General features: G+C 37.1%; 1 protein-coding gene across 6 annotated transcripts; it reads right to left on the bottom strand.

Moving 5' to 3' along the window:
* Positions 1 to 331: 331 nt before the first annotated feature.
* On the bottom strand, positions 332 to 15,490 carry pfkfb1 (6-phosphofructo-2-kinase/fructose-2,6-biphosphatase 1). Of its 6 annotated transcripts, none has more exons than XM_017487792.2 (15): positions 14,774 to 15,490; positions 9,190 to 9,240; positions 8,404 to 8,529; positions 7,686 to 7,782; positions 7,500 to 7,566; positions 6,501 to 6,575; positions 6,328 to 6,384; positions 6,103 to 6,224; positions 5,795 to 6,002; positions 2,475 to 2,621; positions 2,290 to 2,394; positions 1,096 to 1,225; positions 940 to 1,002; positions 768 to 832; positions 332 to 665 (listed from the first exon to the last, which is right to left on the bottom strand). In XM_017487792.2, exons 3-15 carry the CDS (start codon positions 8,486 to 8,488, stop codon positions 606 to 608), a joined length of 1,281 nt encoding a protein of 426 aa, XP_017343281.1. In that variant the 5' UTR covers positions 8,489 to 8,529; positions 9,190 to 9,240; positions 14,774 to 15,490; the 3' UTR covers positions 332 to 605. The 6 variants fall into 6 exon arrangements, with proteins under 6 accessions (XP_017343281.1, XP_017343280.1, XP_017343278.1 ...); XM_017487791.3 differs by lacking the exon at positions 14,774 to 15,490 and adding an exon at positions 10,376 to 10,572; XM_017487789.2 differs by lacking the exon at positions 9,190 to 9,240.
* Positions 15,491 to 15,735: the final 245 nt, after the last annotated feature.

Below are 15,735 nucleotides of genomic sequence, written 5' to 3'. Positions count from 1 at the left end.
TTATTCAAATTCACTCTTTCTGTCTCTCTCTCTCTCTCTCTCTCTCTCTCTCTCTCTCTCTCTCTCTCTCTCTCTCTCTCTCTCTCTCCCTCCTATTCAACCATGTTTTAAAATAAGATTAAATTTGAGGTTAATCACACATTGTTCAGCAAAACCTTCTAAAGATCTCCTTCTTTTAATCAAACATATAGTCTATAATAAACTCTCCCCAATGCATCGCACATCCTAATAATCACAGCTGAGCTAATACTGATTGCAACGGCATGCTGCTTTTATATAACAGTTCTACAAACAGAAAACTCATATCAAGTAAACGACATTTCAGACACAATATGGCCAAAGATTTTGTTTATTTTTCCTCCGTCAACAAAAATAGTTCCCACAGAAGCCACAGCTGGATAGAGCGTTGTGTGATGCAGTGTAATACTCAGACTGACTGACAGACGGCAGTAAGTGCAGTAACGGTTTCAGTGAAATGAATTATTCTTACACTTGCAATTTTATGTGGCGAACACAGTCGAGCGGAGTGATAGAAACACTGAAACGTAACAGAGCTGTTATACTGAATATCGTCACTTTTGGAACTAAGTGTTGTATAAGCTGTGTTAGAAATGTTCAGGAACTGTGCGAAGTGCTTCCTCTGGAGGTCTTGTCACATCCACGTTCTAGGAAACAAATAAAATATACACATAAACAAATACAATATGTTTACACATATTCAGAAATAATGCTGAATTTGCTGCTCTGTTATGCATTTGGGTGATTACCGCAGGTTTTTCTCTGTGTGTGTTGACTGCTTGGATGTTTAGGTAAATAGATTCCACTTTGCATCCTATATAAAAAAAAACAGCAACAAAAAAAGAAATAAAATAAAAATAAACAGAATCAGAAAAATTGTTACGAATTATTAAAATAATATACAGCATGTCTTATACTAACCGTAGGCCACTGGTGTTAGTTTGAGTACAGTATGGAGTGGACATTTAAGGTACGGAAGTTCGTCTGTGGAGAAAACAGATTTTCAGTGCTGTCACAGAGTTGCACATTAGTGAAGGGTTCAGTGCTGAAATAAAGTGCCTGGCTTTTGTTTCAAACCTGCACTTTTGTCCAGGAAGTAGGCCAACAGAGAACGCATGACTGCCTGGTGGCAGATGACCAGCACATTCTCCTGTCTCTCCAGCTCCATGATGACCGGCTCTAGGCGATGCACCAAGTCTTCGTAAGACTGTGTGACAGACAGAGAAGAAACGGGAACTTTGAGGCCATGCTAAATCAGGCTTTCAACATGACATATTAGCCTGCTCTGTTGGCTAAGCAACAAGAGCAGGAGGTTATCCAGATGCTCTTTGTACCGCCCCAATTCCGAAAAAGTTGGGACAGTATGGAAAATGCAAAAAAACTAACAAAAAGAGTGGTTTGAAAATCAGTTCACCCTGTACTATATTGAAAACACATCATTAACACATTATTTGATGTTTTACTTTGTGAATTTATTTTTGATATTTCAAATCTGATGACTGCAACACACTCCAAAAAAGTTGGGACAGTCGACTGTTTACCACTATGTAGCATCATCTTTTATTTTAATAACACTTATTAAGCGTTTGAGCGCTGAGTGAAGGCACCACTTGGTTAAGTTTAACAAGTGGAATTTTCCCCCATTCATCCATTATGCATTTCTTCAGCTGCGCAGCTGTACAGGGTCTTCGTTGCCTTATTTTGTGCTTACGCAAACACAAACGCTGACGCGTCTGTCGGCTGATTGATGAGCCTGAACCCGTCCTTGGTCTTGAAGGACTAGGCCTTTTTTTGGGGGGCTCCTTATACACTATGATTAGACGATTGCCTAACCTGTTTCACATCACCTTCTTATTTCAACTTCTCACATCGCTATTAGTCCTAAATTGCCCCTGTCCCAACTTTTTTGGAACTTCTATCCAGCTTTACTTCTGACTGTTGAAAAATACTGACACTGGAGACTCCTTCGAAAAAATATCCCCTCACACAAAACTTCACCATATCAACAACTACACAAATTTTTAAATCTGTTTATGTGGATCATACAAGTCCTTGTTTAAGTTGTTACTATAGAAACAGTAACATACTAGATACTAGAACATATTTTATGTACTTGGGAAATCTTACAAAAGACTAAAGTCATCACTCAAAAACTTATAGGACCTAATAATTTATGTTAGGGAAAAATGGTATCACTCCAGCATTAGAAAAAATATTTACAATGCCATTTTGACACTAAACAGATTGGATGGTGTTGTGAATCTAGCTTACTTCTCCTTTGGGATATCTGTACCGATACTTGTCTTGGTCTCTCATCGCGAACTCCTCTGGGTAGTTCTCCTGGATCTCTTCATAAGTCATCTCCTCACACACACCCTTAAATGAGAGTTTGACATTATAACATGCAGTTTTGATATATCTAGTGTTGTTTATAGATATCAGAGATATTATCTTACAGCATTGATCTCATTCAGGGCTTTCCACTGCTCGTAAGTGACTCCCAGAGCCTCAGCCGTCTGTATGGTCCGTTTCAAGTGACTCGTCCACACTTTTAGGTCTTTTATCGCCTGATTTCTGATGAACTCTGACAGAGCACCAGCATACTGACAAACAAAGCAGAGGTGTTTAGTCTATACCAAACAAGCTACATTATAAACCATTATGCTTCACACGTGGTGGATCTAAAGAAGTCTTTTAATGCCAAGGAGGATTCTTTTAAAGATGATTTTTCCCAGCAGATGGTGCTGTTGAATTGAGTGAGTGAGTCAGAGGCATTATTGACTGTCTCATCGGCTCATTTTGGACTGACTATTGGGGTGCCATTTGTATCCCACTGACATTACATTTACAAATAAGTATGTAAAGTAAATTTTAAATATACTTAAATTGCCTTTCAGAAGAACGCATGCGCATGTTTCAGATCAATACCGTAACTTACAACATTAATAAAAAACCTACAAAATCAACAGCACTTAGAAAACAGCATTTTGCCAGTCCCAGTCCACTATAATTACGCTTTGCCTTAATTTTTTTTTGCCTTAATTTGGAGTATTTTTACATTAATGTAAATGTAATGTAAATCTGTATAACATGTAAACATTTGAATCCATTGTATGTCATGAAAAGTGCACAATTTAGTTCCATAACATTCACTCTACCCTGTTACCTGAACACCCCCCTATATGTAAAAACATTTATATTGTGATATTAACTGATGAGGTCAAATGATCTGGAAAATGCAAACATGTTAACCCAAATTATAAACTGAAAAATTAAATTGATGTTATAAAAATAACTTTTACATTAGAATGTCACTAATGTCCTCCTGACGTTAGTATAGGTGCTACTTAACCACATTTTGTGTATTTACTATGCTAAAAAAATTAACCCTGTTCCTTTAAATGCTGTTATCCACTGAAGAGCAAAATGCAGCCATTACCAGCAGTGTACTGTAAAGATGAAATATTGTTGCCTGAGCTTGTTTAGTACATTTTCTGAATGATAAAATGCATGCTTCCAACTCTGGATGATTTTTCTTGATTTTGAAGTACAGTTTTCAGAGTTACAAGATATTAATTTCATCCCAGTTGTCGAATCATCCTTTGAATGTCTTGCAGTACATTAGTAGTACAAGAAATGAGTGGAAAGATGGAACGACCACTACAAAATTTCAGAAAAGAAACCTCCTGACAACATAATGGCTTATCTACTAGTTTGTGATTATTAGGCTTATCTATCAGTGGTTTGGTCCAACTATGGAAGGTTATTAAGCAAAAAATGTTTATAGACGGCAGAAAAAGCTGCAAAATAATTGGATGAGACAAGTAAAATTTACAATGGAGGGATTTTTCCATGGGTTAAAAAACAACAACAAATACTTAGGCATAAGTCCTTAGATAAAATGTCTACTGCTTAATTTTAATCAGCAGTGTACCTACCTCATGGAAGTCCAGAAAAGCCATGCAAAGAATTACATTTTTGTTGTTGTTCTTGTGATCTTAAATCTTAAAGATTACAAAAGTTGTTTTCTCAAGATCACAACTTGTTGTTTTATTTATTTATTTTTTTATATTCTCCATGCATACTATATTGTACATCAGGCAGCAACTTGATAGTAGCTGGAGCAGTGGTAGGGTTATGACCTTTCAGCTGATTGGAAGGTTTCAGCATAGCTTTGATCCTGAGCTTGGGTGATGGTGTGGTGTTTGGCTATACTTTTCCCAAATTTCCAGTTTGGGATTAAAATAAAGTACATCTATCTATCTAACCATCGAGATGACCTAGCCCTTCAAATAGACTGGCACTGAACCTGAGCACCCATTCAGGATCACTATAGCATTCACTATATTTGGAAATGGTCTAGCACTGTAAAACATAAGCATATATTATATTATACCTGCTTCCAAAGGGCTCAGAATTGAACCCACAACTATGCGGCTGTAAGGCCTGTCACGGTACCAGCTTCTTTCTGTGAGCACATTCCCTGATGTATAATATGTATGCCCAGTAATGTATTTTGATGTATAAGAAAAATCTTGAGATCTTGTTATCTTGAGATCACAAGAAAAAAAAAGAAAAGAAAGAAATAATGCATGTCCTTTTTGGACTTACAGCTAAAGGAAAAGGGACACATTTGAGGACAACAACATACACATTCAGTAATGAAAAACTGTGATGGTTCAGGGCCGACCCATATTTACCACTTTCATATGAATGACGGCAAGTAACTAATCCAAATATCTACAACTCAACTTTAATGTGGTCACAACTCAGGCATGATATAAACCACAAACTACAGATTGGTTTAATTTGGTAAATGGTCTGCACTTATATAGCTCGTTTATCCAAAGCACTTTACACTGTGTCTCATTCACACACACACTCACACACCAATGGTAGCAGAGCTGCAAGTCGCTAACTTGCCATCGGGAGCAACTTGGGGTTCAGTGTCTTGCCCAAAGACACTTCGGTATGTGGAGTCACGTGGGCCAGGGATCGAACCACCAACCATACCATTAGTGTACAACCCGCTCTACCACCTGATCCACAGCCACATTTGGGCCAATGTTTGGCTATCCATACACTTATCATTGACAGACAGTTGGTGTTTTTCGCACCATTCTGTGTAAACTCTAGAGACTGTTGTGTGTGAAATTCCCAGAAGATCAGCAGTTTCTGAAATACTCAAACCAGCTCTCCTTGAACCAACATCCATGTCACGATCAAAGTCATAGAGATCACACTCTTTCTTCATTCTGATGTTCGATGTGTACATTAACGGAAGCTCCTGACCTGTATATGCATGATTGTTTGCATTGTGCTGCTGTCACATGATTGGATGATTATATAACTGATTGAATGTGTACCGATGGGCATATTAAAATGAACAGTGAGTGTATATGACCCAACAAACGGCTCTCTGGGATCTGTGTTACACTGAATCACTTATTAGTGGGGCATCACTTATTATATACATTTAGACGCTGGCATTTTCACAGGAATTAACACATCCAAGATTTTTGACATCATTTATAAGAGGTAATTTTTTTGTAGCTCAAAGACAATATGTTTGTTAACATCAGCAGAGATGCCTAGTATACAGTATACAGTATTCGCTCAATCCTAAGCCTGTTTCATTGTCGCTATTGATATATATTAAATTTTATCCCTCAATCTAATATTACGATCATCCATCACTGATCATCAGTGAATTATGTAGATTTCACAAATATTACTAGTCATGCAAACCCAAAAGACACAGCAGGCCTTGTCTCACCCTTTTGCCTTGTGAAGAAAGGCCAGAGTCTCCTCCGATGCGGCCCAACTGGTTCAGCTCGCTCTCCCCATGCCTGCTGAGGTAGATGGAGCGTGGTGTGACGTGGATGTTCATGAGGTAGTACACTATACGGCTCTGGATATGGTCCTGAACCCTGTTCACCAGATATCTGGTGCCCACGTTGAAGATCTTAATGTAGGACATATTCCTAATGTACACAAGATAGGAAGCGGAAGAAAGAATTGATTGAAATACACGGGTAATTTGTATTATGTCTTGTTCTTAAGATGCATATGATGTATTTTAACCTGTCCTTTTCATCATCAAGGGAAATGTAAGTCATCTTGTAGCATTCAATGCGCTTCAGAAAGTCCTCCAGCACCTCGTCTTTATCACAGGTCTCATAGTCCGGGCTATTCAGTTTCACTTCCTGTTATTTTCCAACGATAAACAGATTTAAATGAAAAGTGCTTCAACTTAAATGCGTAATTAGATAAGATTAGATTAGAGTAGATTCTTACATTGTTCCTTACCTTTATATTTGCCTCAATAATTTCTGGGTCATCACAAATCGACTCGATAAAAAACACCTGAAAATAAATTATTTACTGCTGAAGAACTGTGAAAACGAGCAAGTGTTTTATTTTATTTTTATTTGGAGAAACATTTCTATGTTCTATGTATGTGTGGGAAGCCCTGCACCTGCCTTGTAGCCCCTCTCCTTGGCGAAGCTGGTGATGATTCCTCTCCTCTCCGTTGTGGTGTTAGTGGCATCAAATACCTTTGTAAAACAATTTCATCAGAGATTGATTCAGCTTCATCACCCCATTATGTCTTTTTTGTTGTTCAAACAGGCACCCACTAAGTTAAATTCAAACTCAGTAAGTACCGGCTAGCATTATCAATAGAAACAACATTCCAATTGTAGATCATTTTATTCAGATGAAAGATGGAATTACTAGGGAAAAATGAGTACAGTGTCATGGTTTTTGCTATAGTACAGCTTTAAACAATACCAGTATACAAAACTGCAGCGCTAGTGCAATCAGGAAATTTGTGTGTTTTAAGATACCCTAGAGCTCAAAATATGATGTTACTGTTGGATGATGTTTAGATGAAATTTGCTTGCACAATGGTGTTTTTTAGTTTTATTTTTATTTAAACCAATGAATTCCTCAATATATATCTAAAAATCGAATACAGTAAGCATTATGTATGAGTTTAGTTTGCTTTCTCATGAAATAATCTCAGTAAAATTGTATTTGATATAAGAGTAAAAGGGCAGAAATGTTCCTAGGTCATTTTAAATAGATTCTTAGGCATTTACAGTTTGTGGAATTTTTATTATTTTTTTTTAAATGTAAGGTAAACTGTTTTAGCATATTTTATTAATCCATTAATGCATTCATGCATTCATTTATATTTACTTACGGTATGGTTTACCTTTGCAACTGTCATAAAGCTTTTTTAAGGTTTTATTTTCTACACTGGTATAGCAAAAGGAAAAATCTTTTAAAATTTGCTTATAATGATACGGTATATTGCCATACCAGTACTGCATATTTATGACAAATATCAATCAGTAATGATATTTTTTTGTGTTCTGAGACATGCACGGTTAATATACAGTGAATATAGCAGTATATGATACTACAGGTTTTGCTGTGCTTTGATGAGCAGTGCTCTCATATTGCCTCTTACTCACTGCTACTTGTCCCTGCTCCTTAGTGAAGTAGTTGGCAATGTCCTTGAGGGCCTTGAAAACGCAAGCCCTGCACACAACAGAGTTACACTATTACCATACAATACTAATCAGCACACAAGCTATTGCAGTGCATTCATGTAGTGTGTAGCCTTTTATATCTTTCCTTTGATATATCTTGCTCCATACCTGCGGATATTCATGGCCTCTTCATTATCTGGGTGGAAGAATTCATGGTTTTTGTAACTCTTGACTGCTTCTCTTCTGTACTGGCCCAGATTAAAGACTGCAGAGAAGTGGGATCACATTTTTAAAATTTTACACAATCTTAGGATAATCTTGGGTTCTATACTCAAACTCATTTTGTTCTCGTCTTTTTCTTCAGTTTTGTTTCTTCAACATTGCCTGACTTCATCTGTCACTCAGTTTGCTGAAACCGTGGCTCATATTTTCATAACCGTATAATTAGACTACTCTGCTACAATAAAAAATATTGTAAAAAGAAAAAAAAAAAAGCCAATAAAAAAAAGCCAATAAAAGAATATGGCTCATCTTTTCATAACCTTACAATTAGACTACTCTGCTACAATAAAAAATACGCTTTAATGCATTAAAAATTCAGACCCCGAAATTCAGTTCTCATAAGAAGCAAGTACTCTACATTACACTCAGTATATTAAATACAAACTCCTACTCCTTTCTTTTAAAGCCCTCATGGTTCTACCCGTCCATATCTAACAGATCTGCATCCATTCCTCCCAGATCATGTACTCTGGTACTACTGGTACTGATCTACAGGTCCAGAATTGGCTCTCCATATTTTTGCAGTCATATTTTTGGTTCAGACACTAAACCGGATGAACATATGCTCTGAATTGAGAACTTCTGTTATAAATTGGCCGAGCACCTTGAGTTGGGACTCCAATCCAGTTGAGGTAGCGTGTAAGCTTCCTGGAGATATAAGTCTTTCCTCTGGCAGGCAGCCCCACCATTACAATCACGGTTGGAGAGTTTGTAAACTGGGGTCGTGACGCTGCAGAATAATGAATACCACACTGAGTAAAACAGTATACTTTTCTAAAAAGACAGGAAACATATTGATTAAAGAAAGGTTAAATGACAAAAAAAAAGACATATTGTCTCAATATTTAAAAATGTATAGTAGTGGTTGGGGTAACTTAATCTGAGGGGCTTAGGGTTAGTGCATAACAGATTCCTATCTCACAATTCCCACAAAGTATGTGTGCCGTATTCTAAATAGCAACCATGGACCACTAAGGACCTGAAAGACCAGTTGAACAAAGAGAAAAGTGCTTTCAGTTCAGGAGAACAAATGGGAGTAGTCAGAGCTTAAGAAGTGACTAAATGAGGGCGAAAGGTGCAGCAAAACAATGTGAAGAAGATTGTCCCAACAGGCCACCTCAACCCTACAAACCTACACCTACTCCAGTTTTTTTTTGTTTGTTTTATTTTTTCCAGGCAAGGCATAAATCCTAACTCTACCCTCTTTCCTTCTTTTTGCAGTCCCTGTGAATCCCCCACTTTGGATCCCACACTGTTTGCCCCATCACTAGGAGCACCACCACACTGTAATCTGACTGTCTGAGGACTGACTGAAGAGATCTGGGATAAGACAAGGCTGTGGGGTGTGTTAGAATCAGCCACAGGGTGCTACAGTGGAATGCCACAGTACCTGTTCTGAAATTGCAGAAATGGCCCTAGCACAGGATGACTTCCTGTATGGCTGAAATGACAAAAACAGGACAGTTCAACATTCTTAAGCACTATAGACCCTTTTGCCTCACCTTATGAAGACACAGCTTTGAGAGGCTGGACAGCAAACAGATCTGACCTTTGGTGCAGCTCGACAAGTACCTGGAAGTCTACTTGATCAACAGACTGACTGAACAGCTAGACTGGACTAATACCACTGATGCACTGTACATGAAAGACCAGAATGTACTTTTCTATCAGACTGTTGTGGCCAGAGTTCTCTTTTATCCTGTGGTCCATTGGAAGGTCAGTGTCACTGCAGGGGGCGTCGATCAACTCATAAACATTCAGGAAAACCAGCGCCATCAAAAATTACGGGAGGAGGTAACCATGAAGAGGATGGTAGCAGTGTTTGTAGAACATTTTGAACAATTCTGCCCATCCCCTCTATTGCTTTACATCCAGTAACACCCTCCCCCCCAAGGTGTTCATGGAAACACTACTGGGGTTCTTTTATGCCCAGGGCTATCAGAGTCCGCATGCATCCTCACAGCATGCTGTCCTACCACCTGTTTCTCAGGATGGACAATGAGACAGCAAGGCAATATAACAGCAATCATTAACTTGCAATACACCACTCATTTTCTGGCAAAATTCTCTGAAAAAATTGTGTAATTAATTATTTTTTCATGCAAGATGGCCCACATTCCCAGTAATAGTTGTTTTTTTGTTTTGTTTTGTTTTTTTTGCTATGTTCAGATATTGATAGACTATGAAATACTAAAGTGAATGTGGTGAAATTGTATACAGACTGGATGAGAGGAGGACGTGTGGGGTGAAACACAGCCCAAATCAGAGCAATCAATGAAAGAAGGAATAGTTTGCTTTTTCCAGCTACTGCATGATAAACACCTTCCTTAATTCATCATACAAACCGAAAAAAAACAAGGACACTAGTAGAAAAAAATTTATACAGCTCATCTACATGGAGGTAGATTATCTAAAATGCTGAAACATTAATTAACGTGAATTATTTATATATACATATATTTATCAGCGGTCTGTTACTGGAGATGTGAAATGTCTGCTAAACAAGTAGCAGACTAAGACCAAAAAACACAACAACAACAACAACAACAAGATGAAAATATTTTTTTCACACTCACAGCCTCTCCTTTGACTCAGTGAGCCTCCAGCTCCAGGCACCCAGATTTTCAGCAAAGGGGTCTGCATGAGTTCTGTCTTTTCTGTGGACATGTCATATAACATTTAACTGCCTTGCTCTTCGCCTGAGCCTAAAGTCACCAAGTCACAGTCGCACACTCACAAAGCAGCCTTCTGTGAGTTCTGCTCCTTCTGAGGTCACCTGACTGTTGCCTTGGAGACGTGAGCATGGGGAGGGAGAGGAGGAGGAGACTGTGATAAGAGGAGCAGTAAGGAAGCGACACAGAGGCCTATGGGATTGACTCATTAACCATCTGGAAAAGGCTCTAAGTTCAGTTGTGTTCCCAGCCGAAGTCACTTACAGAACAATTTAAGAAATCGTCACTATGGTGTATCTATCACAGAGTGTTGGTGTAGTAAAATGCCACTAACAACATCTGTATCTGTTTAGTGCTCCAAATATTCATATCTGTATTGAAAAAAGAAATGGGCATGGCCTAAACACAGAAGGGTTGTTTTTTAAAAATGTTTTTATGGAATTTGTTTTCCACCAGGTATCAGAAAATATTACACAGGTTTATCTCAAAAATGTCACATTTTATCCCTCAGTTGCAAAATAATATCGCACAACTGTTTATTTATCCTGCAATTCCAAGTTAATATCTCACAGCTGTTAATTTTTACCTTTGTGCGACTTTGTGCTTCTGCTTATTACACTATCCCCTCCCCCCAACTAAATCACAACAACACCACAAGCAAGTCAACCTGTTAAAGCCTAAGACATTCTCCTGGAGTGGGCAGGAGAAAAGAATACCTTAGGTAGGTCCTTATCCTTGTTTACACCTTGCTAAATATACTTATATTGTTAAATTTCATGTCTTAAATGTAACAGTTGCATGAAAATAACTCAAAACAAACTCATAATTGTGTGTTGTTATTTGTAATTGCAAGATAAAAAGTCACTATTGCTTGATATTAACTTGCAAACACAATATACAAAGTCGCAACTGCAAGGCAAATTTGTGTAATATACTTTATCAAAAGTCAAGTGGAACAAGCTTCCATAGTTTTTTATGGAAGTCCAAAACATTCAGATATTATCTTTGTTTGCACCTGTCCACAATATTTTCTAACAAATTTAGTTGGTTCTATTTCTCAAAATAGAAACAAACCTAGTAGCTTAATTTAAACCACTGAAACCCTACACAGGCAGTTACTAAGGATGAAGGAATGAATGCTGCAAATGCATCGCGTATTGACTCACGTTCACATTAAAGAACGTGGTCTTTGTTTGTCCTGCAAGCTTCATATCTGACCGTAACTGATCACCCTATTCATATCTGTATTTGTATCTGTTTTGAACACATTATATGTTCAATTCCAACATAGAGACGTTAGTGAAATTTTCCCCATCAACCCCCTCCCCACCACCACCACATTTAAAGTATAGTTCCACTGTAAGCAGTATCCTTGTAGAAAATTCTATTCATTTTGCTTCCATTAGACATATTAGTGCAAGATTGAATAAAACCAGAATAAACAAAGCAGTAGGTCAGTTATACAGTCAGTGATGCTCTTTGCCTAAAAGACTGAGATGTCTCAGTCTGCATATGTTTGCTAACAAGATTAGATGGCTTGAGCCTGGCCTGAATCACGTCTGATCCTTTGCACCGTCTGGAAAGATGACACCTGCAAGATATTTATCGAGTCACTAGTATCTTGCCCTTAATTCTCTACCTGGTGTCTTTGTTAAACATTGTAATGAGAGGGAAACTTCCATTTACTAATGAATCTTTTCATTAAAGGTTTTTGAAGGATCATTGCCTGCAGCATAGATCGGATCACAAGATATTATAATTATTATTATTATTCACACAGGATACACTACCAAAACTTGATTATAGAAGGAAACGACAACAACCAACGAACAGAACCTACAAAACCTTGGTTGCTAGTTGACTAGATATATCCAAAGAACACGGTATAAAAACGCACCATATATGCTATATAGCTAAAGCACTTCTTCCTACCTGCCTGAAGTTGGCCCCTCACCCAACGCAAAACGTCAGTAAAATAGTCTCAATCGTTTGTGCTCCGTTTGTGCTGGTTTGTGCCGATAAAAGTTTCGTTTGTGACACTGAATTATAGGCACAAATCTCCTCTGTGTGAGCAGCCTTTTAGAGTCGAATTGCCAAAGACTTTTTCAAGACAAATCATATCATTTGTTCAATAAACAATTCTCTTTACTTCATTCACTGGTCTCTCATGATTGAACTTTTCATTTATTTACAAGGAGAATCATCTGCTACACTTCACTGCCAGCACTAGGTGTAAGTGACACTTGTGTTCACGATGGTCTTGTGGAAATTAGTGTTGTTAGTATAGGAAAAGTCGATATAGTTACTAAATCAAAATTCTGGCCAGTGTAAGTACAATGTTTTAACACTGTCACTTACAATATTATTAGTTAACTTCAATCATAATGGTACAACATTCAAGAGAGCTAAGCTTGTCAATGTTAGAGAGCTAAGCTTGTCAAGGCTTGATGGTGTTTTTCACTCAAGTCTTGGTTTGAAGACAGGTAGAGTCTTGTAAGTATTAAGTGTTTTTAAGTTTAAGTTTTTAAAGGTCCATTATTTGCGTCAAAGGATGTTTGATAGTACACAGTAATTCAATTTCACAAGTAAAATCATTTTGGTTTAATTCTTAATTCATTGAGTCATTTAAGTCATTAAGTTTCCACACACACACACACACACACACACACACACACACACACACACACACATGTACATATATACATAAAATAAAAATTATATATATATATATATATATATATATATATATATATATATATATATATATATACACACACACACACACACACACACACACACACACACACACACACACACACACACACACACACACACACACATGTGTGACATTTATGAAAATATGCCCACACTTTAGAAAGAGAAAGCAAACCTTGGCTTGTTCTACTTAATGCCAAGTGGGGTTAAGACTTAACCACATATGTTTTTCAGGTAGTCGGCCTTTCGCTCAAAACACCATGCTTCTAAGAACATGATAAATGATGTGCTTAGTACTTGGAAACCTTTAAGTTAGGTCTGCGTTTATTTATATGGCTTTTCTTACATACTGTATTTGTGTAGTTTGAAGTGTAAAAATGAGTACAGTAAAACAGCCTGCACTGTGAATCCTTATACAGAACATTGCTGGCATACTATGATATTGCATAGTGAACAACCATTAGTGAATAAACCAACAGTTCAAAGAAACAAAATATTAAAGACAAAACGTTTTAATAATCCATCATTAACTCATATACAAAATCTTATAAAATATTTGTGTCCTGCTATTTTAGTTACTCAATGAATGTCTGGTGCTATTAAAAGCCTGACCAGCTGGAGTGATACAACCCAGTCAGTATGTTAGCTGTGAATGTTTTGAACCCAGGGGAGTTGCTAACCATCCTCACAAACGCATGCATGGTCTGTAAATAGAAAATGATTTGGAAAATGAGAGAGGAAGATGAACAATGCTTCCAGACAGCCACAACACAGGGGGTGCATTAATGGTGTTCTAATTACTACCATAAAGTTAGTAGATCAGCCATGACATGCTTGATGTCTGATGCTAGTTTTGCACTGGAGCTATGAGACAAATGTATCTAACAATTAATAGAAGTATTACTCAAAATATGGTATGTAAATACATGACCAAATCTTCATATTCTTGTTTCAAATGATGTTGTTCAGCTAAATGTACAATACTATTGTGTATTAGTATGCAAGACTCTGTAATTATTGCTTAGTTTATAATCAACTATGAGCAAACCATTACTTTATTATTACTTACTGAGTAATTACCCAGTATTTATTAGTAGTGACTTTGGTGTTAATATAGTACTACTCATTCATTTCTGCTTAGTTACCTAAGAGTTATTGCATCTTATAGAATTGTAAAGTGTTAACAATTGCTCTAGTCTAAGCAAAAAGAAATATGATTCTGGTTAAACAAGAACAAGTGATTGTTAATGTTTATAGTTTACATTAAGCCACACTGTATCTTAATAAACCATCTCCTCAAACCTGTGTGTCATTGTTGATGAACAGGATGTGGACACGCTCTTCCGTTACTTGCTAGCTACATTAGCCTCATAGCTTCAGTGCAAAACAACAGAAGTTGGGCACCAAAAACCCTGGCGTACTGACCATTCCTTTAACATGGTAGTATTTTAACAATGGAGTTATTTATATAAATTATATTAAAAATCTATTCATTCAGTATGCATGCAATTAGGTGATATAGTCTAACAGTGTGTGCTCTCTATAGGTTCACTTATGGGTCATCTCTGGTCAGCCCATCGTCCTCACCTGTGCTGTCACAGAGGGTTTGCATGCGCAACTCTTTCGGAAACATGTCCATCTCCGGAAGAAAACTGAAAAGAAAGTGCCTGAACACACCACCGTACCATATGCTTGATGCCGTATGCATTGGATGCTTTTATGAACTGAGAGGCTTTGGCTCTTGCTGAGGTTCCCACACCCTCCCTCATTACACACAGACATATGATCTGAGCAGTCTGAGCTTGGCCTTTAACATCATCCAGACCAAGGGATCACGATATACACACATCACACATATCAAGAGCAAAGGTCATGCTGTGACTTTTAGCATGTACACACATTCTCCACTGATCATATGCAGAATTGTCTTTGACACTATCAACACAGAACATTATTCTGCAATGGATATTTGGGTATACACAGTAGGAATATACAAATTTCAGCATATGTGGTAGGATAAATTGTGACAGTCTTCACTGAAGCTGCTGGTTTTACACACTAATCTAATGGAGAAATAATATGACAGCATTTTATGTATTTTTATTTTTATTCCCTGCTCAAATGTTGATCACATTATGGAATAAAACAGTATTGAGGATAACAAAGGATGTATGATTAAATTAAAACCATGCATCATTTGCATTGTGATATACAATACTCAATCGTACAGTTCATATATTATAATTTATTGTTAGTATATTCACCCATATAAACTGTAATATATGTGAAATATATTAAAATAGAAAACTGCTAGTGTGATTGATATACAGGTGTTTGACAAATTAATAATAAGATGTTTTGGACACCAGAGCCATAAAAATTGCTTCAGTGAGCCTTGGAAATTGATTCTACACGTCTGTGCAACTGTACCGGATAATAGAAACAGATTTTAAATGGTATACTGTACATCCAATTTGCAATGCAATTTTTTTTTTGGTCAACCACTATATATAACCAGGCTAATTTAAAGGATAAATATTTAAGTTCAG

Source organism: Ictalurus punctatus, chromosome 15 (assembly GCF_001660625.3).
Source record: "Ictalurus punctatus breed USDA103 chromosome 15, Coco_2.0, whole genome shotgun sequence".
NCBI classification, from domain to species: Eukaryota; Metazoa; Chordata; class Actinopteri; order Siluriformes; family Ictaluridae; genus Ictalurus; species Ictalurus punctatus.
Note: the sequence above shows the minus strand (reverse complement) of the source record. Positions and strands in the feature narration are given on the sequence as shown.